Below are 26,343 nucleotides of genomic sequence, written 5' to 3'. Positions count from 1 at the left end.
AGAAGGTAAAATAAACGGGTCTCAGGTAACCTAAAAATCAATTCACCAATTGTGGAAGAAATAAACAAGAAAGAACATCAGATGTGTCCCAATATGTCATGTTAATTTCTAAGAATGTTATTATAATAACCCTGCCATTGCTCTTACTGTGCTACCTTTCTTCTGATTTAAAGATAGAGAAGAAGTGTTGGTGTGATTAGCAAGCCAGGTAGGCCACAAGTGGTCTTCCAATGTTTGAATCATCCCACTCCTTGTGCTCACAATCCCCCGATAAGCGAGTCATAGCGTAGGTTGCACAGGATAAGCACACACATGCCCACACACAGCAGCTCCCACTCATTCATCTCATTACATACAGATCATGTCTCCTATGGCCCAGTTATTTCCACCCTGCTCTGTTCACCAGCATGACGCTAACTCAGTAGAGGAGATTTTGTTAAAAGAGCACTCCACTGATTTAACATTGCGCTTGTATAACATTGATGGACTAAACGATGGACAGTTAGGATCAAAATCGAAGCAGCAAAACCTTACCCACAATGCAATTTGACTCGATTATGCTATAATTGTGTGTTATGCTAGTAACCGCTAATGTAGCTTCGAGCCTAAAGGAGAGATGAGGAGCGGGTCTTTCTAACTCAACACCTCCAGATTTTTTTTAATTTTCACACTTGTAGTTTTCAGCCATTGAAGACAGATAAACAGAATTTCATGTGTTTCCTTTAAGGCAAGTTTAAGAAAATAAAGATTTAATGTGACAAAGCTAATGGTCGAGTACACACACTGCCGCCTCTATAGGTTTTTTTAAAATATGTGAATAACATCACATCAGGCATTTTAGAGACTTGTAGAAAATCAGTAAGTCAGACATGTCTAAGAGCATTTTAAGGGTCTGTACTGCAAGCTGAGAAGCAAGAGAAGTGGAGAGAGGAAAATGTACAGGTTTCATTGGCTTTACAGGTGTGATTGGCAGGTTTTCAGCTCCTGGTCTCACTTGAGCGATTCCTATTCCTGTCGTTCCCGCTGTTCACTGTACTGACAATGATGAAATGAAAAGGTACTAACTGTGGCAAATGACATTGTGACAGCAGATTACACACTGCAGGATGTCGGTTTCAGGCAGTGTTTTCTATATTGTCGCCTTGTGATTGGGTGGGAAAACAGCAAATTTGAACAATACCATCGACTTTTAACAGGATGATTACGAGTGGCTTGTGAGGTGACTTTCTTTGGCCCGAGTGGCTCCAATCCAGAAAATGAGAGTGTGACACTTGTACAGGCTGTTTATGGTTTCACCTCTGTGGTATCAGCTGCAAGCGTGTAATTGTTTTTGATACGGCAATGTCTTGTTCTCAGCAAATTGCTCTCAAACAGCATTGTTGATTTGTCAGTGATTGTGTACAAAAATATTAAATTATTTCAAATAATTTAAATTTAATCTACTCAATAATGAAACGTATTACAGGGCTATGCAATAACAAAAATAATTGCTAAACATAAATTGGTTACATGGGCCTATAGAGTGGATGCTATATAGATCAAACACTTTAAATTCACCTTCTGATCTACATGAAGGTTTGAACCCCCCAAATCCCCAAAAGAGGAAGCGTCTTGCGGCTTTTTAAACCTCCAACATTTTTGTTTTTGCAATCAGAGTAACAAGAGAGCTCCTTTTGCTGCCACTTATTCAGGCAAGCTGGGATTCTTTTCAATACAAATGAAGATTGCTCTGACATTTGCAACACACACTTAAGTTATCCTGCATTCAGATTTGCACTTCTGTTTCTGCCACATAAAAATCTGTTGTGTACAATCACCTCTTTTTCCCACACTGTTGCTGAACCCTGCATTTTTGCTGGTTTACTGTGACCTTTAGGAATGCCACAGACAATGAATTACCACTGTGGTACTTCTAAGACTATTATGCTTCAAATCATTTTCAGACCCATATATTCACACGACAACAACATGTTAGGATCATGAGGTTTGTGGCGCAAAACGTACTTTTCAATGTTTTTAACACACAGCTGCCACAAATAAAATGTTGCTGCCAGATTCAGTTCACATTATTCAAGGTCTTTTGAAGGTCTTTAGCATCAATGTAGCAAATTAATTACAACAGGAAATTTAACAGAGGATTCTGGGCTAGTGACGTTAATTTACGCTTGTCTGAACATGTATAATTCAAAATAGAGCTACAAGGTGCCATTCTTGTAATTCCAGATCTCACAAATTACTGAGTTCACATAATGACACTGAAATTACTTCGCTAAAAGGCTTCTCGCCATAAATGGCACACAAACATTTGTAAATATACTTGTTTTCTGTCCCAAATACTTGCATTTTTATCTGTGTGGAAGATACTGTACAGATACAGTTAAACAGGTGGTGATCAACATGGCTTGACACTGGCACTTCTACGCCAACAAGAGAGGAGTAACTGTTGGCTCCCAACTTTATTTATTTTGCATGGTACCATGCAAATGACTTTGAAAGGTTTAATGAGAAGAAAACAGAGGGGAAATGAACAAAGATGAGTTGCCTCAAGGAAATCATTACCACACATCATTACTCTTGACTACACACTGCAATGAAGACTGGATGCTGTAAGATGCTTACAACCCAGAAAGGAACCATTTAAAAGGAAGCATTTAATTTCGAATTTTCACTGGTTAATTTGGCCATATCCATCCCAGACATCCTCCGGTCAGACAAGGGACACGCATGTATGACCTTTTAAAGTGCCGAGCACCCAGCGAGCCAACAGCATCCAACAACACGGCCGCAAAGGGAGCTTCCAAATAAAGAACAGAGGAGTTTTGTGGTAATTTGTTGAGCAAAATAATCCCTCCTCAGTGGGTGCAGGGGACGTCTGTCCGTTTCAATTTTTCCATCATTTTCTTCCTTCAGCCCCTGCAGTCAAGTACATCAAAGATGAGACAAAGAGCATCGTTTCCAGAATAGAGAGGGCAATCTGTATGACTTTACGGTATCTCTTTAGAGAGGACTTTAGAGCGGGAAACACAGCTGAAAACGTCTAATAGGATTCATTTCTGTTTTCTTTCTTTCTCTCTTTATTGGACTATGAGTCTAGTCTATGAGTAAAGACCCAGGACAGGCAGAAGAGAAAGGAGGATAACGTCCAACAACATCCATGGCTGGATTTGTACCCAGGACATCGCTGGTAAATGGCATGCCCTTTAATCAAGGAGCCACCAGAGAGAACCTTTACCTTTAGACCTATTTATAACTCAACACTGTGACTGACTTAAGTGTGTGAGAAAGTTAATTTGATCCACAAGAAACGCAGGGTTTAATGTTGAAGAAGATGGTAACTGGGGATTTGGATTTTAGCTCAGTCAACAGCACATCATGATGAATTTATGATGATAATCAGTATAATTTTTTCTTAAAAAGTTCAGGTAATTAAATGTATTTATTTATTTTTATCACATTAGTGACAGTTAAAGATTAAAGGGGAACTCCACCAATTTCCACTGATAAAGTTACATTTTTTGAGGAGCTTCGTCAAGCGAGAAAATAACCCATGACGTTCACCAGGAAGGAAAGGTCTAATAAAGAGACACTATCACGTTGCATTATGGGAAGTGTAGGCTCCAGCCTTACTGGGGGACTAAAAGTCAGGATATCTCCGACTCTTCTGATCCCATTTTGACCATTCTTTTTAATCTGCATGTCGCAAAGTCTCCCAATGTTGTGAATGTGCAGTACAAAATTGCTGGATTAACCCTTTAAAAATGATTACTGACTGTGATACTCTTCCACTTTTGAATGTTTTATTCTTATTTTCTAAGAATAAAAACATAATTTAAGCTTTTCTCACTCCCTGTCTCAAAATTAAAACTTTTAGACATTCTGTACACTAAGAAATTTAACTTTACCCCTCAAAGATGTCCACTGCTTTATCAACAGGTAAACTAGACGGCTGACATTCAACCAATGCCTCCATAACACGACCGATTCCAAGATACCAGCCAACTTTTACACACATGAAGAAGAATGATACAAACTTGGTGCAACCCTGATTACAGCGCAGATTTTTAAAGACAAACCAGTCATGCTGTCATTTGTAAAAAATGAGTGTTGTTTACACAGTGAGTAACTATAGAAGGAAGAGAGGTAGTGATACATGTAGAAGAGCAAACAGTGGCAAGATTCAATCTGAAACCACTAGGGGCAAACATAAAGTGGGCTCAAAACAGTCATATTTTCTACTCCTTGTAAACAAAGTGAATAATCTCAGACCAGATAGCCTGAAATTTCTCCAACGTGATGATCACTGGCCAGATGAAAACGGAATATCTGGGAGCAGTCATACACATTGATTTATGCTGCTCTTCCACTGTCACTGCTGATGCCATCTCTCTCTGACAGAGCTGAGAGAATCAAGATGGTGAAGCCACAGATGGAAGAAGCACCTGCTCTTGCCATGAAAAAACAACAATGTACACTAAAGCTAGCTAAACATAACCACAGTGGTATTGATTTTGAAATACCTGCATGACTGGCCACTAGTAGCCATTTATATTACTTTTACCAACCTATTGACCTGCTGCTGCTCAAATTCCTGGGAAACAATGTTTGGGCGCTCCAGGAAATCCACGGCAAAAAGAAAAAGAAAAAAAAAATCCATTACTGCTCAGCCAGACAGGGGTATCCACTCGACTAGAGAAATGGGCTTAAAATGTCAGCATCTGCCACGTCTGTCTCACATCCATCAGGCCCTCGCTCCCTTTCTTCCCTCCCTATCAGTCCCTCTCCTCTCTGGTCCTTCATGGGCCTTCCCTCGCCCTCTCTGGATCCGGTCTATTTGTGTTTTCAATCTTCCAATCTGAATATCTCATCCTTTTTGGAATCAGACATGATGTACGCTGCTGGTCAGAGCAACTGAATCATCCATTTCATGGAAAAAATAACCAAAAAAACTCAAATGTAGTCAGAATCCTTGCTCCATCACTGAAAGGGTTTTTTTTTCCAGTTTACACATAACTATGACCTCTGCCCAATTTCATTAACTCTTAACAAAGTAAAGCATTTTGATTTAGCGGAGTAAATCCTCAAGGACTAAGTGTTCCATTGAAACGTTTTGCATTTATCTCTGACTGAGTCGCTGTTCTCTGATTTAATCACATTTCTGGACTGAATTTGGGATCACCAGGTGAGCATGACAGCTAACGACGGGTTTTGCAAGCCCTCGGTTTTCTTCTGCATAAAAGACATACTGCACAGTGTGTGGCGCTCACAGCCTGCACTCAATGACCCCAAATTCACAGCTGCTCTCACCCATCCCTGCTCTCCTCCTCTAGCTGTACCAACGAAAGCTTAACCAAACAGCACAAGAGACAGTCACATATCACATCCTGTTTATCTGCCTAAGCAAGACTTCAAGTCATGTACATGATATGTAGATTTTTTGTTGTTGTTGTTGTTGTTGACATATGCAGCTCCAAGGTCATGTGAGAGTGGCTGGTAATTAATTTTATTTTATATATTTTAATTAAATTTTAGGCAGATAGTGCTGGTGCATCATCCCTTAAAATAGAAATTATCATATTTATACATTCAAATAGGAGTGTCTGTAATATTCCTGTATGATCTGCAGTTCTGTGACATCCTTTTTCAGTTCAAATATAGCATGTGTTTTGTGACAGTCTATTCATGTCAAAATGAAATGTCTATTCAGTGTAGATATTACATTTCCTGCCAAGTCAAGCAGCCTATGAAATAACTACAACATGCATTTACATTTTATCAGCCAAATAACTGCTGCATTTTGGGATATTTTAAGCTTGTTGTGAGGTGGTGATGAAAAATCTCACAGTATGTGTGAATGAAGCTCCTTTTGCATGACTGTCACGCCCGGAAAAAGAAAAAAAAAAAAACAACAGTGTTGACAAACCTTAATTACACGTTTAATTCACAACCTTTCGACCCTTTTGGATCGTCTATAAGGTGGGATACTGCGGCAGTTAATGAGTCTTAGTCATCTGATGGGTTTTCTTTTTTAAAAACATTTAATGATCTGGCTCCTCTCATCTAGACGCGCCAACACATCCTCACCTGGCTGCGCACAAACACACACACACACACACACACACACACACACACACACACACACACACACATCACCTCGTATATTCACAATCAGAGTAACTACCGCCCATTCACACACACACACACACACACACACACTCACACACACATAACCCCGCTATACTCTTATCAACCGTAAACATGCAGATGTTTTCCACCACGGCCTTGCAGAAACACTGCCACCGCTGTCACTGCTGTATATTTGATCAATAACGCCGTTCATGCTCCAGCATCACCAGTCAGCTGATGGAGGCTTGTTTTTTGGTGAAATATTTATAAGGGCTTGTCACGACTGAACTTAAACGCGGGCTGTGGGTTATAGGCTACTCTTTACATCTCTTTTGTGTTTTGAGAGAGGGGGGGGGGGGGGGGTGGCTAAAAATAACAGGCCTTACATTCAACCGACGTGGGCTGTGAGGTTTCAAGGTTGAATAATTTGGCTTGTGAAAACACAGCGGCTCACTGTCAAGCGTGCATTTGTTTAAAATGTAGCTGTAAAAATGCCATCAGGCCCGACGTCTCCTCCGCAATACAGCATCACAATTTTTCTGCTGCTAATTAGGCGGACGGTGCGTTTTGACGATGACAACCGGCTATATAGGCTATGATGTAAGCAACTGATGCGGTGATTTATGGAGCAAAACATAATATTAATGAAGGTGATACCTACCTTAGTAACAGGGTAGCCTATGGCTGGCGCAGAGGCAGACTGTGCCGATATCCAGTTGCTCAGACTCGTAAAAATCAGACAACAACAAAACCACGCCGGTTGTTGATGACACAGCTGTCTTGGTAGACGGGAGGGAAGGAAAAGAAAACCCTTCCCAGATGTGTCAATTGACGTGGAAGTCAAAAATCAGTTATTCAGACGCATATGACCGGACTGACGCCTTTTCTTGACGTGAAAGGTCTTCCATTTTTATGATAAACAGCGCACTGTACTACCGAGGCTCGGTGTAGCCTGGCCGGTGTGAGAGCTGATTGAAAACCATGATGCAATTCAATGCGACGTTACAAAAATGTTTCTCTGCAAACAAACACTCAGGTAAATCGCCATCCTTGTGTGTTTCAGAAAAGGCTCCGGCTCGACCTCCGCCAAAGAAACATGCTTGCAGCTCAGGCGGGGGGGTGGGGGGGGAAACACGTCAAAACAAAAAAAAAATGCGCAGATATCAGCGCGCTGTGTCGGTTCAAGCGCTGGGCATCCTCACACTGTATTTGCATCCATATTAATATTCATACAGCACTTCCTGAGAGAAGACCACTGGTTGTTTTCAAGGGAAAAAAGCATCAGAGGTGGCTTTGAGTCCAGCTGCTCTGTTATCATTTTTGCTGCTATCAGTGGAGCGAAAAGAAATTTCCCTTCACGACTCATGTTCAGCAGAAGATTCAGCAGCAGATTCATTCAATGTCCGTATGGATTTTCGATAAAGTGGAGACGATTTTTTTTCCAACTATGATAAACCTGGACTATATTTATTTTACAGGAATGCCAGGATACACAAAAATAAAGAAAAACTGTCATATATGGGAATTTTATAGGTGTGTTACAGTGATGTAACGGGGGATTAAAATACTATTAAGTATAAAATAAAAGCTCGCCATAAACCCAATGTTGAGTACCACAGACAAAAAGTAGGCTAAGCCGTCATAGGAATATTGGTATGACATTTTGTTTGGACTGTATCTAGATGACCAGTCATTTCAATTAAAGCCAGGGGGAGGAAATACAATTGGATGTGAAGCGGAAGGTGTTGAAATAAAAAAAGGAAAACACCATCTTCATAACGTATTTTCTCTCACCGGTGGGTAATTGTGGTATACTTAAGCATACAAATGTGGTTGCGGGAGGAGGGAGGGAGGTGGGGGGGTGTCACATGACCAACTAGCCAACACATGGCCTGTGTGAGGCTGACACGCCCCCTTAAGTTTGCGGGAGATTATATAGGCGAGGACAGTCGTTAAGTGAAACATGGGAGGTGTTTAACGACCAGGTAAGAGAGAAAGATTAGGTGGACACATTCCTCTTAATCGTGTGCATCAAAGCAATCTTTGGACTGTCACAAGTACAGGTGTAAAGCACTGTGCAGAGGTCAAAGTATTATCTGTGACGCTTCATCTCAATAATCTGGTAGTAAAAACATCTGGAGGAAGCTGAAGCCAAAGTCCATGAATCAAATCGGTGACTCAACTTTGTCCAAACACTGAACAGAGTAATTTAAAGCTGCGACTGAATTCATACATGTGACATATTTGTAATTATTTTTGCAAATCTCTTTCAGATGCAACGCCTTGTCATTTAAAACTTCCAATATTTTGTTAGCATTCCACAAATACATCTCACATGAGGCTTTGACAGCACTTTGGACACACCTTCCTGAATCACACTTGTGTAAGTTGAATAGTGGATAAGAAATGGCTCCAAACTAGTTGTGATGTTACAAATCATGCTGGTAGATACAAGTCTTAAAGTCAGATTTTCGGTGAGCAAAGAGGAACTTTCCTCCTTCAGCAGATAAACGTGAAATCAGCCTTCTAGTGTCAAACTTTGCACATCCATCACTCAAGTAGAAATAAGCAAAACACATTTTTGAGTGGAGGGTGACTTTAAAAATTTAGTTGGCCAATACAGTTGTAGATGACAATTTGGGACAGAACCCCCTCCCCTATCACAGTTTAACTTGAAAGATGAACTATATTAAGTTTTTTTTTTTTTTTTAAGCCAGTGTAACAGAAGCCAATCTGGAGGAGGGGCAGGTCTTGCTCTCTATATGATTTGGGGATCAGAGGAGCTGTCCATGGTGCTGACCAGGGGTTAATGTAATGAGAGGTGTTGCAGTGGTATAGCAACATTATTGCAAATGTCTACTCTGCGAGACGCAGTCTTGCTGATTAATGAATGCAAGACATGGTCAAAACTGAGTGTGTGTGACAGTGGAAAGGCCCAGACGCTCATTATGACAATTTAAATTATTTACTTTTCAAATCAAGCAGAAGAACAGCCTTGATCCATCTGAACATACAGTATTTTTAAGCCTCCCTGTTTTCTGATCTGATCCAGTTAATCATGTTATTATACTGCTGCTCTACACTTCCTCTGTTTCTTCACTCTTTTACATTAAAAGCCTTCATTGGTTCTGGGGCAAGAATCTCTTGACTATGACTATGTGACAGGCTTGTATTGTGAAACTTCTGCAGGAAGTGATGAGTAACGGTAACCATAGCTTAACACAACATAAATACAACAACTAGAATTGATGGAATGAATTAGTAAGTAAGAATATTTCAGTTTAAAGATACCATTTATGTTTAAGTATTTATTGTAAAACTAAATTGTGTATTATGTCAGCACAGTTAAAAGACCTTATGAGAAACACAGGGAGAAATTATACACAGGGAAGTCTATTTTTTGCATTTTACACTTCAAACATCCAAAATGAGAGGAAAATAAGAGTGCTATGGCTGGAATGTTGTTTGAGCTCCTGTGAAGTCAAATAATAACAGCTGAACAGATTGACACGTAATCTTTTTGGCCATGAGAGTGATCAAAAACAAATGAGACACAGACACAGATCCGATCACACGTCCTCCCGAAGACACAGTGCACAAAACATCTGATTATAACAATGTTGTGTTTGTCTCTGACATTGCTTGCTTGTGTGTCAAAGTATCGGGGGAGTGGATTTGTTATCAGTGCCTTTACATGATCTGGTCAAAGTGCATACTGCATGTCGAGCTTCTCCCACACCAGTGAATCTGCATCCATTCAAAATTAACTCTGGAATAAACTATAATAAAGGTAAAGTATTATGTTTTATGTTTAGCGGCGTGGTCATAAAATGTGTTTCATATTCCTGTAACGATTTTTTAGCCTGAGGTGTTTTGTGATCCTTCCAGCTTGACTGATAAAAGTTTTATTTGTGAGGAAATTAAAACTCCTATTGTCTACGTTTGCCTGTGAGCTTGTTCATAAGTGAGTCATTTGATCAGGCTGCTGGATGCCTTGAAAGTTTTTAAGTCTTCCCTAAAGGCAGATTAAGAGCACAAGCTGAAGTGCTGATTACTGATGCAATGTGATCCCTGTCATTAAGACATTGATCATAAATTGAATCATTATCTCAGATAAAAGCAACTTTGATCATTTCTATAGGCGTACAGTATATAATATATATACCCGTGACCTTTATAGGATGAAAGCACAGTTATAAATGTTATTGATGGTGTGGCCTGCAGGTTGCAGGAATGACTAAAGAAAAAACTCAATGGAAGGAGTTTATGGAGACGTTGAGTGTTCTGCAATGGGTACTGACCTTTCTCTTTTTAGGTAAGATCCCACTACATTCACCCTGTATATCATATTAATGATACATTTTGCTACAGTACATTATCTCACCTATTTATTTATATGCTTTTCACTGCATCTGTCTAACATTGTTGTATTATCATTTGCACCTGAGTTAATTTATGACTTCTCTTATCCCCCCTAACATATGGTCTCTCATATCGTCCAACACGATGCACATTCAGGAGTGATTTGTATCATCTTGATGGTGTATCTTATGTTTACCTCGCTGTGGCCGCTCCCCACTCTATACTTCATATGGCTGATGAAGGACTGGCAAACCCCTGAAAGAGGTAAAGAAAATTACATCATTCAAGTATCCATGACTGTCGATACAACACCTGAGCAGTATACAGACTAAAACACTAGATTTCTGTGAGTGCTGTTGATGCACTACTGCTGCCCCATAATGCACTGGAAAGGAAATAGTGGAAACAGCTGGAAAATATGAAAACAAACTGGAAACACATTGTTCTTTCTATTTGTGAAGTCACAGTTTGACGGTCTAAAACGATTACGTATGTTGATTTTATTGTATGCCAACTGAAAAAACTGTACACTAAGACGATTAGTGTATACTATATAATGTATACAGGTAGTATATAGTATGAAATCGGGGCACATTCAGTGTCTCTAAGATTTCTACTGTCTCCATCAGGGGGCAGAAGAATAATGGCTATAAGGAAGTGGAAGGTTTGGGAGCACCACAGAGACTATTTCCCAATCAAGGTAAGATTCACTTTGCATCTTTTAACACCGTGATGTTCTTCTAATCATCTAATTTGATGAACTTTGCTTGGTACAAATAGATGTGACAATGATTCAAAGTGATTGGCAAACTATTTTGAAACAAAAGTAGGGTTTACCCTGATATTGTAGACATGCCATACACACATCCTGAATTTGAGGCATGCAAACCCTGTCGACACCGCTAATTGTCAAGAAAGAAAATGGTGTGTGCAGAGTTCACCCAGAACAACTCCTAAAGAAGACTCCTGAAGATTTGACACAATGGATAATATAACAAGCTTTTAAAATACAACACATTGTTAAAGATGAAACAAGTGGTTTCCAGCCTTTTTGGCTTTTGATGTCTTACAAAAAGCAGTGTGTAGTCAGGGTCACCATTCAGATGTCTATGAGTTGTTAACAGCTCCACCAAATAAGGATTTTTCCCTCCAAACTTTTCACATGGTTTCATTACAGTAATATTGCAATCCAAAAATTAAAGATGAGAGAAAACAGATTTGTGTATCAGAACTTTGTTTTTTCTTCTTTCCTCTCCCATTAATCATTTAACGACCCCTTAGATTTATCTGGTGACCCTTTGGAGGGGCCTGACCCCTAGGTTGGGAACCACTGGACTAAACTAGCTAGCTGATATAAAGTAGTTGAAACTAGCTCCACCTCCAGCAGCTACAACAGTAACATGCTGCTCTAACACTGATGCTTCAGTATTAATAATCTAATGATGTCATATATAATAATATATCAGTCAGAGGGACCAAACCACTACTTTTACTGCAATACTTTAACTACATCAAGCTGATAATACTTATGTACTTTTACTTAAGTAGGATTTTTCATGCAGAACTTTTACTTTTAATGAAGTATTCTTACATTATTTTATTGGTACTTTTACTTGAGTAAAGGATCTGAATACTTCTTCCACCTCTGTTTATGTACTCCTCTGGTACTGGTATAATCTGGTGACTCTTTCAGACAGATTAACAGATATGGCAATACAACTATAAAATGAAAATCATATGATCATAATGGGTATTTTGGAGTCTCTGCAAGAACAAGTTAACATAAAAGCGTGATTTTTAATCTCTAATTCAATCAGATTACATACAATGAAACTGGGTTTCCTTTCATGTCAACAGCAGCGATTGACTGATCAACTCTGTTAATCCCCTTCTATCAATTTTCTTGCTCAGTTGGTGAAGACAGCCGAGTTGAATCCAAACAAAAACTACATCGTAGGCTGTCACCCGCATGGTATCATGTGTGCTGGAGGCTTTGCCTGTTTCACCACAGAGAGCTGTGGCTTTGCGGAGGCATTTCCTGGGGTGCGTTCCACCCTGGTAGTATTGGCAGGACTCTTCAAGATACCACTCTTCAGGGACTACATAATGACTGCAGGTATTTATAATGAGCTCAGCAGAGGGACTGAACTGTTCTGTCTCATAGTCTGATAAGCAGTTTATATGACACTGATAATTAAAGTGAAAATTAAGTTTTAATTTGTTAGATTGTTAATAGGGCAGTTGTTGAATGTGTGATGCCATGTCTTTTTTATCAGACAAGATTTTAAGTCTTGTGTTGTTCGTCTTTAAACAGAACTACAGTCTCCCTCACTACAACTGAATCATATATGCTGTCTTACTTTTTCTATATGATTAGGCCTTTGTCCAGTCAGCAAACCAAGCCTCACTCACCTCCTTTCAAAAAGTGGTAAAGGAAACGCAGTGGTGATTGTGATCGGAGGCGCTGCAGAGTCTCTTGCATCCTCTCCTGGAGTCAACACGGTGGTCATGAAGCAAAGAAAGGGATTTGTCAGGGTGGCTCTTGAGTTTGGGTGAGAACACAAGGATTTGCAGTAATCAGTGTTATACTCACATGTAACCAGCAGACAACTACTGGTCATGCTGACATAACCTCTGCTGATCTTCCTCAGGGCTGACCTGGTGCCTGTTTACTCATTCGGGGAGAATGAACTCTTTCGGCAGGTCATTTTCTCAGATGGCAGTCTAGGTCGGAGATTACAGGACCTGTTCAAAAAGATCATGGGTTTTGCCCCGTGTCTATTTGTTGGTGAACGCTTGGCAGTGCTGCCCTACAGGACTCCAATCACCACTGTTGGTGAGTATTTCATGATTCTGCAGATAGTTAACATTCCTAACTTGTTGTACTGAGCCCACTTTATTCAAACACTCCACTTCTTCCAGTGGGAAGTCCCATCTCAGTGCCAAAACGTGCCACACCTACTGAGGAGGAGGTCGACCACTATCATAGACTTTACATGGAGGGCCTGTCCAAGTTGTTCCATGAACATAAGGTCAGCTGTGGACTTTCAGAAGGTCACAAGCTTCTGATCATTTAAATGTTTCACTTCAGCATGAACTGCGCAGCTGTTTTTCGTTGCTGTTTTTAATGATGATTGCCCTCAACGGGACTCCATCAATGAGAGATCACAGTGTGCATCTGATGTGGTAATGAACTTGATCTTAGAGTTCATATAGTAAGTTCTGACTGTATGTGAAAGTATTTAACATGAATATTTGCCTTACAATTATTGAGACATGAAGCCCACAATTTGGGGATGCCACACTCCCAAAGCACTGAAGATATTGATGTCTTGTTATGCTTTATTTGACATTATGTTCACATCCCACTTAAAACCTGTATTTCTAATGTGTTTACACAAATCTGGATAACATGCTTCTGATAATAAATTATTGCTTATGTCAAAATGTGTTGCTTCTTTTTCGAACTATTTGGGGTAGAACAGGATTCATGCTGATGAATTATGTAGATAATCACAAGAATGAGAGTGTGTGCTGCATTTTTAAATGTGGTTTTAAAGAATGGAAAGGGCCATCTTCATAACTTTTACTCATGATAATTATATACATGGTACTGCTAGCAGTTGTATATTCCTACTTAAGTGAAATAATTCATTTCATTGGTAATTATTTATATTTTCATTCAGCAGCTCTGAATTTTTCATGCAGTAATGAAAGCCTCCTGCAGTTTTCCAGTTAGCCTCTGTGCCAAATGAAATGGCCAGCAGACATCCACGTTGTGTAATTCAATGCTTTACCCAGTAGAGGGCAACCGGTTGTCACATCTGCTTCAATTACTTTACCAGAGGGGTTGGGAGGGGGGGGTCTCCAAATGTGCCCCAGAGAATATCAGCTTCTCATGACTGGGCATGAGCGCAGGTGAACAAAAACACATCACAATATCTAATTACTTTGTACATTTATCAAAAATGAATGTGTTTTCTGTCAATGTACAAAATGTCTACTAATAAAATGAACACCAATCAGTTCCTCTTAATGACTAAGGTGTTTAACCTTGTGTTGTCCCTGTGTCAACTTAAAATCAATTCAAATACCGTGACACAATTTTATCCTATCAACAATTAAAACTTCGAGGACATTATACAATATCTGAAATCCTCTTCCTGCTGCACTGATATTCTGCCAACAGGCTTTTTCAAAAATGTTTCTAATTGCATGGTCTCAGCTCTTCTACAAATTGTCGACACGTTTCCTCTCAGGTTTCTTCCCACAGGCCCTGAAAACTGCTGTCATCGAGCCACTTCTAAAAAAGAACAATCTAGACACCTCACTAATGAACAGCTATAGGCCCATATCAAACCTCAACAGCTGAACAACTTCTGGGCACTAAATAATTGTTTTGATGTCTTCCAGTCAGAATATCGACCACATCACAGCACTGAGACTGCTCTTGTTAAGGTCTTCAATGACATCCACTTAAACACAGACAGTGGCAGAATTTCAGTCTTAGTATTACTGGATCTCAGTGCTGCATTCGATACAGTCGACTACAACATATTACTAGACAGACTGGAAAACTGTGTGGGGACTTTGTGGCATAGTACTAGACTGGTTTGAATCCTACTTAAAGGACAGGGACTACTTTGTGTCGATAGATAATTACACATCTGAGCAGACAAAACTGACAAGCAGAGTTCTCCATTCTGGAGCTTCTTCTGTTCAACATCTACATGTTCCCACTGGCTCAGATTATGGAAAACAACAACGAAAGTTACCATAATTATGCAGATGATACACAGATTTACATAAACACATCACCAGGGGATTATGGTCCAATACAAGCACTGACTAAGTGCATTGAACAAATCAATGATTGGATGCGCCAGAATGTTCTTCAATTAAACAAAGATAAAACTGAAGTAATTGTTTTTAGAGCCAATGAAGAACAATTAAAAGTCAGCACACATCTTCAATCAGTAATGTTACAGACCACAAACTAGGCCAGAAATCTTGGTGGAGTCATGAATTCAGACCTGAATTTCAACAGCCACATTAACACAATTACAAAGTCAGCCAACTATCACCTGAAAAACATATCAAGGATTAAAGGACTTATGTCTCAGCAGGATTTGGAAAAACTTGTCCATACGGGTCTCTCTCTAAAAAACAAAAAAACAAAACAAACAAAAAAAAATTGATCAGACAACTGCAGCTGATTCAGAACGCTGCTGCTTGAGTCCTCACTAAGACCAAGAAAGTGGATCATATCACTCCAGTTCTCAGATCTTTACACTGGCTTCCTGTCTGTCAAAGAATCAATTTTAAATACTACTGTTGGTTTATGAAGCACTGAATGGTTTAGGGCCAAAACACATTTCTGATCTGCCACTATGTTATGAATCAACCAAACCTCTCAGGTCATCTGGGGAAGGTCTGCTTTCTGTCCCCAGAGTAAAAACTAAACATGGAGAAGCAGCAATCAGTTTTTATGCTCCACATATCTGGAACAAACTCCCAGAAAACTGCAGGTCTACTGCAACTCTCAGTTCTTTTAAATCAAGACTTTTCTGTTTGCAGCTGCCTTTTTTAAATCAAGACTTAAGGCTTTTAATATCTTACATTGTATGGTAACTGTTACTGTTTTATTCTATTTTAGCTTAATTTTATTTCCTACTCAACTCTTTTTAATTGTATTTAAATGTCTTTTTATATTGCTGTTGAATTTTGTCTTGATTCCTTTTGTTTTATATAAAGCACTCTGAATTGCCTTGTTGTTGAAATGTGCTCTACAAATAAACTTGCCTTGCCTTAATCCCAAATTGTTAAATGCAGACCTGACCTGAGAAGGATATGAGACGTCTGGGATAAATGTGTCAGCCAGAGCACATTTCTTCATCTGGATCTTGTCCTTTTATTTCTGACTGGTTGCTTTTCTGAATCTTTTCAATGCTCTGATCTGCCTAGAGTCACACACAATATGGTATTTATTTGATAAATCACTTAATACATATTGATGTAATTAGATCACAACTTTATTGAGGAACAAGTTTACAGCAGAAGTTTGTTCTAGTTGCACAATAATTGCAAAATAAAATATTTAGGAAAAGAAATAAGCTAACCACTACATACAGCGAGTGAAACACGACACAGGGCAAGAATGAAGACTGAAAGGACCGAGTGAACCTTCTAAAAGAAGTCCATATCATCAGGTGCGTCCAGGTCACGATATTCAATGATGTTGCGTGGATCACCTCGTGACATTCTGAGATGGTTGAGGGTGCAAGGAGAAGAAAAAAAGAGACCAGAGAAGAAGAATAGAAACGATCATGAATAAAGGGGATCAGAATTCTCCAAGAGCAGAAAACGGACACAGACCAAAGCAAAATAAAGGTCACACGTACAGTGGTCTCACCTGATGTTGCGTGGCTTCCCAAGATAGCCACCTTGTCCGCGGAAGTTGTCATAGTTGCCTCTGCCTCCTCCGTACTGATTGGGGGGGTAGGGAGGTCCACCTGCAACAGAGGATTCAAAATCAAAACAAAAGTAGTGGGCACTATCCACCACAATAAAAACAAGTAGAGTACAGTCAGAGGACATACCGCCATAGCCCATCAGTGGGGGACGAGGCTGTCCAAAGCCCATTGGACCCTGAGGACCCTGAGGAGGAAATGGCATGCTGGGAGAAAGCAAACCTATAGGACAGACGCAAACGGAGAAAAAAAATGAGCTCATACTGTTCTGGATGAAAGATGATTCCATTATTTAAGCTCCGTTGCACTAATTCATTTATTCAGTCAGTCATTGTTAAAGAGATACAATCCTTTATTACTATCTGAACTGAGGGGATAGAAATGTTATGTTGACCTTGACCTGGACCTGGAAGAGGAGGAAGTTTCATCTCTGGCAGAGACGGTCTCTTGGCATCCATCAGGAAATTGTTGAAGAACACCACCTCCTTTTTCACTTCTTCAATTTTGTCGCCGTGTTTGTTCAGGATGTGCTTCCGTACAAACTCAGGCCCCTTGAATTTAATTAGACATGCATGAAGATGACAAGAACTAGGCAACAAAACAGTGTATGATTATGTAGCGATACAGGTAATGTCTATGTCCTCTAATAGTTTGGCAGCACAACAGACAAATCATAAAAACATTTAAAATCTTTTAATAGATTTGGACAAAATCACATCTTTTTGTGTTGTACAGTTCTTGATACTTTGCTTTACAAGCGCTCACCTTAAATTTCTTGCCACTAAGTGGACAGAGCCATTTGTCCTTTCCAAGCTCCTGAGTGTTTGCAGACACAAACTTTTCCACCTCCTCCTCAGGATCCTTGCGGCCCATCTTCGCTGCCTCTTCCTCAGACAGTACTTCTTTTAAACTAAACAAGGGACTCAGCTTCTCCTCCATCATCTTCTGCCACTGTTGCACTATTTGAAAAAAAGAGCAGCTTTAACATGTAGGTAAATCAGTATGAAAACACATTACCAAATATGACTTTGTCCCCTGAGCAAACATTCACAAATGTACAAATATATAAATATGGTCACGGTTTTAAAAGTTAAACTATTAGATTCATAAAATTAGCAGAAAAATGTGAGAGGCATGAAACAGTGAAACAAATGTAACAGCCATAGTTTTGCAGGCACTCAATATGGGCCTCAACTCATCAAGTCATTATACAAGCTTTATTTTTCCTTTGTTATTCCACATATTTTTGAATAAACAACAATTATACAAAACTACAACTTCAAAATCTGCAATTCAACTCCCGAACATAAAGCTGGAGGAACACACATTTAAATTTCACAATAAAGCTACTGTTGTACAGTGGACATATTTACTCTCTCTCTCTTCTCAGTGCACTACTGTGTTACATAACACAAACAAGAGAAGAAGACTGACCTTCTCCATGTGTGATGCGGTTGGGAGGGATGGGTCCACGTACATGGACCATGCCACAGCGATTGGGCATTTCATCCTCACTGGGATATTCACAGGTGTTGTAGTAATCAATTGAATGCACGATGCGCAGATACAAGATAAGACGGTCCAAAACCTGGAACAAGACAGAGGGCAAAGAAACTTTATGAAGACTGCATGTACAGATTTCATTATTCAATAAATTAGCCAAATTTATCAAACCATGTGAGTGACAGGCGGGGAACAAATTTAAAACCTTTAAACTTTTTGATCAAATACAACGATAGTTTTTGATAGGTAATTATTTTCTCAAGTGCTGCATGTATTACAAATTCATAAGTGCAACAGGCAAACCTTGGCTAGCTTGTCATCCCTCTCCACCGTCATCTCTGCAGGGTTTCCTTCCTTGGTGCTCTCCTCAGGATCCATCCCACTCGCAGAACCCAGGAGCTCCTCCTCCTCAGCACTCACCTCCTCTATCAGGTAATCAGTGATATTCTTCAAGATGGGGTTCTGGGCTGGCAACTTTTGAAAACACAAATTAATAATTCAGTAATGAGAGGATCATTTGAGAACAATCGGTTTTAAATTATGCACGCGCATCTAAATGCATGTACTTGGCGATCAACGCTACCTCTGTGCTCTGAACCTCGTCCTGGGACTTGATGCTCCACAGGTCTCCTTTCTCGTCCAAGGCATGGATGAGTTTGGCAGCCAGCTTGATGTCATTGCGGAGCACCTGCTTGTGCTGAGTGATGCCATTAACATTACGCACCCTCCGAGCCAGGTCCCTGTTCACCCCTGGTGCCAGTTCACAGTCTCGCAGCTGTTTAGTGTAGAGCGTACAACAGACTTTTAAAGGCCTTTTAACTGCAGTTTAGGGAGATTACACTTGTTCTACTAACAGATGCAAAGGTCTATCCAAAGGCTCCTTCAGTCCAACATGTTGAGATTAAACTATTAAACAAGTGTTGTTCTTTGGAGATACAACAACTTTCACTGCAGCCATCATGATAAAATTAAACGATTAAGAGGAGAGAATACATGACATTAGTGTTTAGGCAAGCATTTTAAATGCTGAGAACAGAAAGGCCAATGCTATTAACACATTCTGCCGTACACATATTCAAACCCAGTAATTCACTAAGACAAAAACATGTAACAAAACACATAAAACAGATTAAGTGGGTTCATTTTGACTTAAAAAGACTTTTTAACACATGCTCTGTAACACATACACTGCTGCATATTGCGACCACTTCAAAAGGGAATCATCAATAGCTGAGATTCAAACACTTACTCGTATGTTCTGCAGATTCCAGCAGACCTCTTTGATGTTGACACTGCGGTCAAACGTCACCCAGCAACGTCTGAAAAACCTGTAACAGCGCAGGATTCATTTGAACATTATTGTGTCATCCTGTAGTCTCCTGCTTTACATAATATGTGACACATATACAGACATAATTTTCAGAGTAAGAAATGAAACCAACCTGCGCTCCGGATGGGGATCAGACAAGCAAACACGTAGAAAGCCGGGGTATCTACGACACAGCTGAGAGAGAAAAAATAGATGAGTGTATTGACTTTTAAGCGAAGACATGTTAATCAGTGCCATGATTCTCTTGAGAAGGACAGAGTCTGTGTCAACTCACTGCAATAATCTCAGCCTTGGAAATAGTGGGAGCGATGCTTCTCATGAACAGAGAACAGGTCCTGTGGAGAGGCCGCGGTCTGGGAGCGTCATCTTTGGGCTTCTTTTCTTCTTTCTTTTCCTCCTCAGCATTCTCTTTAGGTTTCACCTCTTTGCCACGAGATGGGAGAAAGCAGATTGGTGTCAAAAACTCCATGAGTTATGACTACTGGGAACATAGAACCTGAAAAAAATAGAAATCGAACGTCTCATTATGAATTTGATTCCTCACCTTCACCCTCCTCTTCTTCCTCATCCTTGTCTTCCACCTCTTCCTTCTTCACAGGTTTGTCAGAGCAGTTGGAGTTGGAGTCTGAATCTGAGTCAGAGTCGCTCTCTGAGGCACTGGCTTCATCATCGCTGTCTCCACTGCGCTTCCTCTTTCTTCTCGGCTGGTAAATGAAAAGTGAGAACAATGAGAGCCATTTGATTCATTTTAATTGTTAGCGAATAAGTTAAATAATGGAAGCAACACAAACCTTCTTGGGTTCAGGCATTTCTTCTTCGGCAGCTTCTTTCTCTGCCTCCTCTTTAACATCCTCCCCTTCTTCTGCCCTGGCAGCGGCTCTTTCTGTGCTGGCAGAATCGCTCTCGTCCTGTAGCACAGTTTACTGTCATCAGCACAGCACAATGAAATCTTACTTACTACCTAGTGGAGACTGACAGAGAACAAAACATACCTTCTCAGTCTTGTCTTTCTCTTCTGAGGGTTTGCGTTCACCGTCCAAAGTTTTGAGATCTTCTCTCTTGGGAGGTTCAGCTCCCCCTGAAACAGATGCTGACTTCTCCCTTTCCTCTTCCTCTTCAGACGGCAGGTCCAAGATGCGAAGATCATGATCCGTCCCTCCTTCCATTTTTATCACAGCTGAAGGCAAGCAAGAGGGTATGTGGTTCAAGCTACGGCTGATGACTGTTTCTATTCTTTAGGTATAAGTATTTTTGGGGCCTCACCTGCATCCAGAACCTTGATGATGGCTGGCGTTTGTTCAATATCCAAGGAGACATTATCAAACCAGTTGTTCTCCATCAGGAACACAAAGACATTCACACGGTTGCGCAGGGCACCTTGAGCCTCTGCCTTAAGTCGGCTGGCCTCATCTGGGTGGTACTTGGACCTGAACCTGTGTCCACAGTCGGGGTCCACAAAAGAGTGGGGAGGGAATGACGAGGGTTGGGATGAACGGGATGTAAAAGTTAGCGAACAAATGCATATTATATACCTATGTTGCATCTGTGGTGTCATAAAATTACATTGATTAGTTGCATATTACAATTTCTTATCACCACATCATTAACAAATATTTTTTACATTCAGATGGTTGCTTTTTGGGAAAAGTTAAAAATACAAAAAATCAGTCAGTGGAATTAAAGTATCTACACAGATGACTACCATAATCAAGGTTGTGATTTGTGTCATTTGTAAAGCCTACTTCTTGTGTTAAGTCTCTCAGTGTATGTATGTTTAGACTCTGTGATTGCTGTAGCTAATTATTGCACATTATTAAAAAGTTTGAGGTTAACTCACCAAAAAATAAGGAAAAAAACACAACAGAGAGATTGTAAAATTAAGCATTCACATATTTCAAATTTCACATAATAAATGTTTATCAGTGAGTGGACTACAGTTACCTTTTGTTCTGCCAGTTTAATAACAAATAAATACAGAGAGGGGTCTCTTCTGTGAAAATGCGCTCCACTTCACCCCAATGGTGTGTCTGAATACACAGAAATTCGGTTTTGGGTTTCGATTTGATCCGAATGTAAAAAGAAAATAGTGTGGAAAAAGCATAAAACAAGAAAACAAAAATCTCCATGCGCGGAAGACTACTTGACTGTCTATCTAAAATCCCTGATACTGTGTGTCTAAGAGCAACTGCATTGTGCGCAGTGCATGCCCTCGCTGTCTAAGACCGATTCCTGCGAATGAGTTCCACTTTTTCTCATCTTGAAAAAAACACGTCGTCAACGTAGTAGTAGGAATGAAGGGAGGAAAATGGGTTATGACAAAACAGAACAATTTTGCATGATACCTGTGAAATAAGTGTAATAAGCATTAACGGGCATTACAAAAACTGAAACTTAGCATGGTTAAAATGTTAAACAAGAAAAAGAAAAATCAACCCAAACATGAGGATTTCCTTTTAGTCGAGGCTGCATGTAACTGAACTAAAATTCAATCAGCTTTAATCTGTCTGTTGCATGATTGTAAACAGAATTTAGAGACAAGTGCTTTTATTGATTAACTGTACGACATTGTGAAGAAGACTACAATAAACTGCTATGGGTATACTCTATGTCAGACGTGCTGAGTCATTTTGTTAGGTCTAGATTGTCCAAACTCCTACAACACATTTAATCAAACAAAAATAATGTGGACTGATGTTGAGTTTGGGTTGATTTTCTTTCTTTATAAACTACAAGTACTGTAACACAAGTCATTAGTAAAACACTGTACTGACTGTGGGCCTGGTCCTAGTACATGGGTTATTTTGTTTCAACTGCTATCAAATTGATTAACAGTAATAAAAGTTTAACAGGCACCTGAAACTTATAAAAAGCCTTAAGTGGAGGTATTATATTATATGGTCAAAGATGTTAATGCAAATATTTGATTTATTAGACATCAAATAAATATCATTATGCGTCAATGTATGAATAATGTCCCACGATACACCCATCATAGGACCAGGCCCAACCTATTAGATTGTTATTAAAAAAAAAGGCAATTATGTCTAAAATAATAACAATAGTGAAACATTGTTTAAAAAAAAAAAAAAAAAAAAAAAAGGAAATCTGGCCATGACAATCAAAGCTTAGGTGGCTATAAGAGTTCAATGAATAAAATGATTAACAGTACAACTACATTAAAATCTACTAACATTCATGATTAAGGCTTATGTAGTAAAGGCAATTAAGATCGTACCACTCTTCATCCTTATGAGCCAAAAAGAAATCTTGCATCTGCTGTCGGCGGAAGTCGATCTTGTACTCATTGTAGCGTTTGACTGCTTCAGTCTCATCCACAGAATCATCCAGGGACACCAGGAACTCCTTAAAGCTCTTCATTATCGGAGGGGGAGGACCCAAATCCATGTCATGAATGTTACCAAGCCTAAAGAAACAGACACAAGTTGGATATAGTTATGAATGGGTGAGCAAAACTAATAGATTCTATGCATTAGTTGTCTCCTTTGTTCTTTTTTTTTTTTTTTTTTCACACAACTACTCTCACATAAGTTGAGGTGGATATTTAATTCTGGCTGTTAAATGTTGAACTTCTTCAGGCCATTATGTTTTTGTTAAACACTATTACATTAACATTCAATAACCAACAAATCTAATAATTGCACCAATTGTCAGAATCCTAATATCGAATTCTTAAACAAGTGTAAAACAACTTCAAAGCTCTTTCAACTCTGACTGCATCTCTCACCTTGCCTGAATGGGGATACCATGATGAGGCTGCATGAGGTGCAAGTCAGGGTGGCCCCAGTGCTGTGGTGGGCCATAGCTGGGCCCTCCTCCGCCTCCGTAACCTAAGTCGTATCCACCACGGTAAGGTTCTCCACCATGGTCATCCCTGTCAGCAGGAGATAAGAGAGATTTAACAACAACAGCAGATACCAATTGTGAAGATTGTGGAACAGTGTTGCTGCTGATCTCACCAGTCTCTTCTCATACGTTTCTGCTGGGGACTCATGTCATGTCTCGGTGGAGTGAATCTCTCCCTACGACCTCTGTCATAATCCCGGTACTCCCCGCGGCTACGACGTTCCCTGCCCCTGTCCCACTCCCTGGAAAAAACAGGAAAGGAACACTTAAGTTAAGAACATAGTTACACTCAGAGTGAGAGGATCAGAGAGCCACTATTTAATTACACTTTGCATGATTATTGAAGATGAGGTTGCTGCATGGGGTTTAACTGACTCTCTGTCGTGACTGATAGTCCTCTGAGCTTTGACACATTTCTTTTTCTTACCTGTCGTTCCAGTCATCTCTGCGTCTGTCTTCTCTCTCTCTGGATCGGTCATAGTCACTTCTCTCCCGTCTGAATTTGTCCCTTCTCCTGCGATCGTACTCATCATCACTGTCTCCCATCTCCATGAAGACAGAAAAGACATTTAGGTGAAAATGTGAGATTATAGGATGATTATATGTTATGTATCATCAGTGGACAGTGAGCTTAGTCATTTCAAAAAGCTAGTTAAAGTTCCCTTACACTTAAAAATGTGTTTTTCTTCTTATTCCTACAGTTGGATGTTTGAGCTTCACTGTGCAGAATGATGTTTGTGCAGAGTTTGAGACTAGAAGGCTGTTTTTACCTTCATCTGATGAAAGTGGAAAGTTTCTCTGTGATCACTTAAAACCTTATTTTAAGGGGCAGGCCTGCAAGCATTATTTGTGACATCACAACTAGTTTGGAGCCAATACTGATCCAATATTCAACTTACACAAGTGTGATGTGGAAACTTGAAGCCTCCAGTGCACAAACACTGAGAATGAACTTTACAGTGAAGTAGGAGACATCTTCTGTGAAATAGTTAATCTTAAAAAATTAAATATATTTGCATATTCATGACCTCTGTAACTTTTAATAAGGTAGAAGAAGTAGATGTTATTTTATGGATTAGATGTAATTACACTTTTTTGTGGAAAAACTATATCAAACACACATTATTGTTCCAAGCAGAGTGTTTTTATATGTCTTAATACATGTCTGGAAGGGATCTTTAAACTTGTGAATGTTACTGGCATAGTATTGTAACATTGAGCCTGCTTTAGCAGCTAGCAGCAAGCATGTTAAAAAATGGCTAGTGGTTTGTGATGCAAACATAAAAGTAATTTTAACCAACACTTAATTGTGCTGATTGTTTTGCTGATTCAAGCGGTTGTGGAGAAACGCAGACACATGGAAAGAAATTGTGAAAGCTGAAGATAAAATACAAAGATGGTCTGCTAGACAGACAGCTAACAGTTAGCATAGACTGTGCTGCTGAAACAACGACGTAGCTGCTGACTAATTGCGATGGCCTTTGGTGGCCAAGTTATCGAATAATTTGAGATTAAATACTGTAGCATAAACTGTGTTAAAGGTGGCGCTTCTGGAGTCGAAACAAAGGGAATAACTTATTGTTGTAGTATGAGTTAGCTCATGTTAGCCATGCTGCTAGCAGCTAGCTAGAAATTAAACGCTCCAATCTGTCTTACGCTTCGGAGAAGTCGTTTTCTAAATCAGATAACAACTGCTCACTAGGTGTTTTGTCCACAGTTTATAAGATGTGACAAAGTGTGAACAAAACACTTCTGTACCTCTAATTATTCTTTGCTTGGATGATCTTCGGGATCGTCTTCTTCTTCGTCTTCCTTGTCTCCTTCCTTCTGTTTTCGGGCGGTTGGTCAACAACGACATGTCGCATTACCGCCGCCGACTGGTGTGGAGGACGAATCTGAATTTTATCTGTTTTTAAGGTTGGAAACATCTTATTTCACACTGTTTGACAGCATCATATATATTCTGTATCAGCTTGTTCCTACTATTCATCGAAGATGTATGATGTAACTTAAAACCTAAGACTCCCTGATTTTTGAAGTGTCACCAGTCCACCAAATGGAAATATTTTAGATCAGTGATTCTCAAAGTAGGGTTCGGGGCCCCCAGGGGTCCTTGAGGGAGTTCCGGGGGGTCCCGAGCAAAAAGGGGAATAATTTATTTTCACTATAAGTCCATCCATAAGTAACACAATGACAGAATGTATGACTATTTTGGTCACAGGTTTCATACACTTTCTGTTACAAAACATCTATAAGCAAAAATCTTATCAGATGGGGGACCGTGGTCTCATTTGTGTCAGTTTAGGGGTCCTTGACATGAAAAAGTTTTAGATGTCTCATTCATTATTTATTATTTATACAGTTTCCCTAAATTCAGCCTGACATAAGTGATGTGTTTGGAAACTTTGGGATCTCCACCAGAATATGTGATAAAGTTCTGTGGGTTTGAACAATGTTTGGCAACTCGACATGAGTTTGTCATATCTGACACACTGGGTGTCGGTGAGGAATAAAGCTACAGGAAACTTGATTAGAATTGTATTTAATATGTAAATTGCAAGCATTTTGGTCTATTTTACTGATAAAACTCATTTCAGACAAAGATCTGGCATTGGCCATAAACCCAAACTGCAGCAATCATGGAAGCAAGCTGGATCATTTTACAAGGAACATTAAAAATTAAAGAGAAAA

General features: G+C 39.6%; 3 protein-coding genes and 1 long non-coding RNA gene across 9 annotated transcripts in view; 1 reads left to right on the top strand and 3 right to left on the bottom strand.

The window, feature by feature from the left end:
* The window catches only part of LOC137195449 (neuronal tyrosine-phosphorylated phosphoinositide-3-kinase adapter 1), a 30,951-nt gene extending 23,720 nt beyond the window's left edge, over positions 1 to 7,231 (bottom strand). The window contains exon 1 of the mRNA XM_067607829.1: positions 6,785 to 7,231. The gene's annotated coding sequence lies outside the window, so the exon portion shown is untranslated. The remainder of the gene's footprint in view (positions 1 to 6,784) is intronic.
* A 2,060-nt stretch (positions 7,232 to 9,291) lies between these two features.
* On the top strand, positions 9,292 to 14,097 carry mogat3b (monoacylglycerol O-acyltransferase 3b). Its single transcript, XM_067607828.1, has 8 exons — positions 9,292 to 9,913; positions 10,348 to 10,438; positions 10,642 to 10,749; positions 11,115 to 11,185; positions 12,397 to 12,601; positions 12,863 to 13,037; positions 13,137 to 13,321; positions 13,408 to 14,097. The coding sequence occupies exons 2-8, from the start codon at positions 10,357 to 10,359 to the stop codon at positions 13,560 to 13,562; spliced, it is 981 nt and encodes a 326-aa protein (XP_067463929.1). The 5' UTR covers positions 9,292 to 9,913; positions 10,348 to 10,356; the 3' UTR covers positions 13,563 to 14,097.
* Positions 10,682 to 13,161, bottom strand: LOC137195447 (uncharacterized). Its single transcript, XR_010931117.1, has 3 exons — positions 13,079 to 13,161; positions 12,898 to 12,973; positions 10,682 to 10,740 (listed from the first exon to the last, which is right to left on the bottom strand). It is a non-coding gene; the product is annotated as an uncharacterized lncRNA (long non-coding RNA).
* A 2,402-nt stretch (positions 14,098 to 16,499) lies between the features above and the next one.
* On the bottom strand, positions 16,500 to 25,539 carry srrt (serrate RNA effector molecule homolog (Arabidopsis)). Of its 6 annotated transcripts, none has more exons than XM_067607826.1 (20): positions 25,411 to 25,539; positions 24,080 to 24,198; positions 23,766 to 23,894; positions 23,534 to 23,680; positions 23,024 to 23,212; positions 21,052 to 21,221; positions 20,781 to 20,965; positions 20,580 to 20,696; positions 20,333 to 20,492; positions 20,063 to 20,211; positions 19,901 to 19,962; positions 19,708 to 19,786; positions 19,042 to 19,233; positions 18,762 to 18,932; positions 18,390 to 18,543; positions 17,721 to 17,914; positions 17,350 to 17,506; positions 17,085 to 17,177; positions 16,887 to 16,997; positions 16,500 to 16,747 (listed from the first exon to the last, which is right to left on the bottom strand). In XM_067607826.1, the coding sequence occupies exons 2-19, from the start codon at positions 24,196 to 24,198 to the stop codon at positions 16,894 to 16,896; spliced, it is 2,571 nt and encodes an 856-aa protein (XP_067463927.1). In that variant the 5' UTR covers positions 25,411 to 25,539; the 3' UTR covers positions 16,500 to 16,747; positions 16,887 to 16,893. The 6 variants fall into 6 exon arrangements, with proteins under 6 accessions (XP_067463927.1, XP_067463924.1, XP_067463925.1 ...); XM_067607823.1 differs by having other exon boundaries at positions 16,898 to 16,997; XM_067607824.1 differs by having other exon boundaries at positions 16,898 to 16,997; positions 17,356 to 17,506.
* Positions 25,540 to 26,343: the final 804 nt, after the last annotated feature.

The sequence above is a fragment of the Thunnus thynnus genome, chromosome 13 (genome assembly GCF_963924715.1).
Source record: "Thunnus thynnus chromosome 13, fThuThy2.1, whole genome shotgun sequence".
Lineage (NCBI taxonomy): Eukaryota > Metazoa > Chordata > Actinopteri > Scombriformes > Scombridae > Thunnus > Thunnus thynnus.
The sequence above is the reverse complement of the archived record's forward strand: the minus strand, read 5'-3'. Positions and strand labels throughout refer to the sequence as shown.

Bases quoted from the DNA above. Each gene is read 5' to 3' on its own strand.
- srrt (XM_067607822.1), bottom strand. From the start codon at position 24,198: ATGGGAGACAGTGATGATGAGTACGATCGCAGGAGAAGGGACAAATTC. The intron at 23,213-23,533 runs GTGAGAGATGCA...CTGTTTCTTTAG, and splicing joins GGTATCCCCATTCAGGCAAG to GCTTGGTAACATTCATGACA. The intron at 20,697-20,780 runs GTATGTTTTGTT...ACTGTGCTACAG, and splicing joins AGAAAGACAAGACTGAGAAG to GACGAGAGCGATTCTGCCAG.
- mogat3b (XM_067607828.1), top strand. From the start codon at position 10,357: ATGACTAAAGAAAAAACTCAATGGAAGGAGTTTATGGAGACGTTGAGT. The intron at 10,439-10,641 runs GTAAGATCCCAC...ATGCACATTCAG, and splicing joins ACTGACCTTTCTCTTTTTAG to GAGTGATTTGTATCATCTTG. The intron at 13,038-13,136 runs GTGAGAACACAA...GATCTTCCTCAG, and splicing joins AGGGTGGCTCTTGAGTTTGG to GGCTGACCTGGTGCCTGTTT.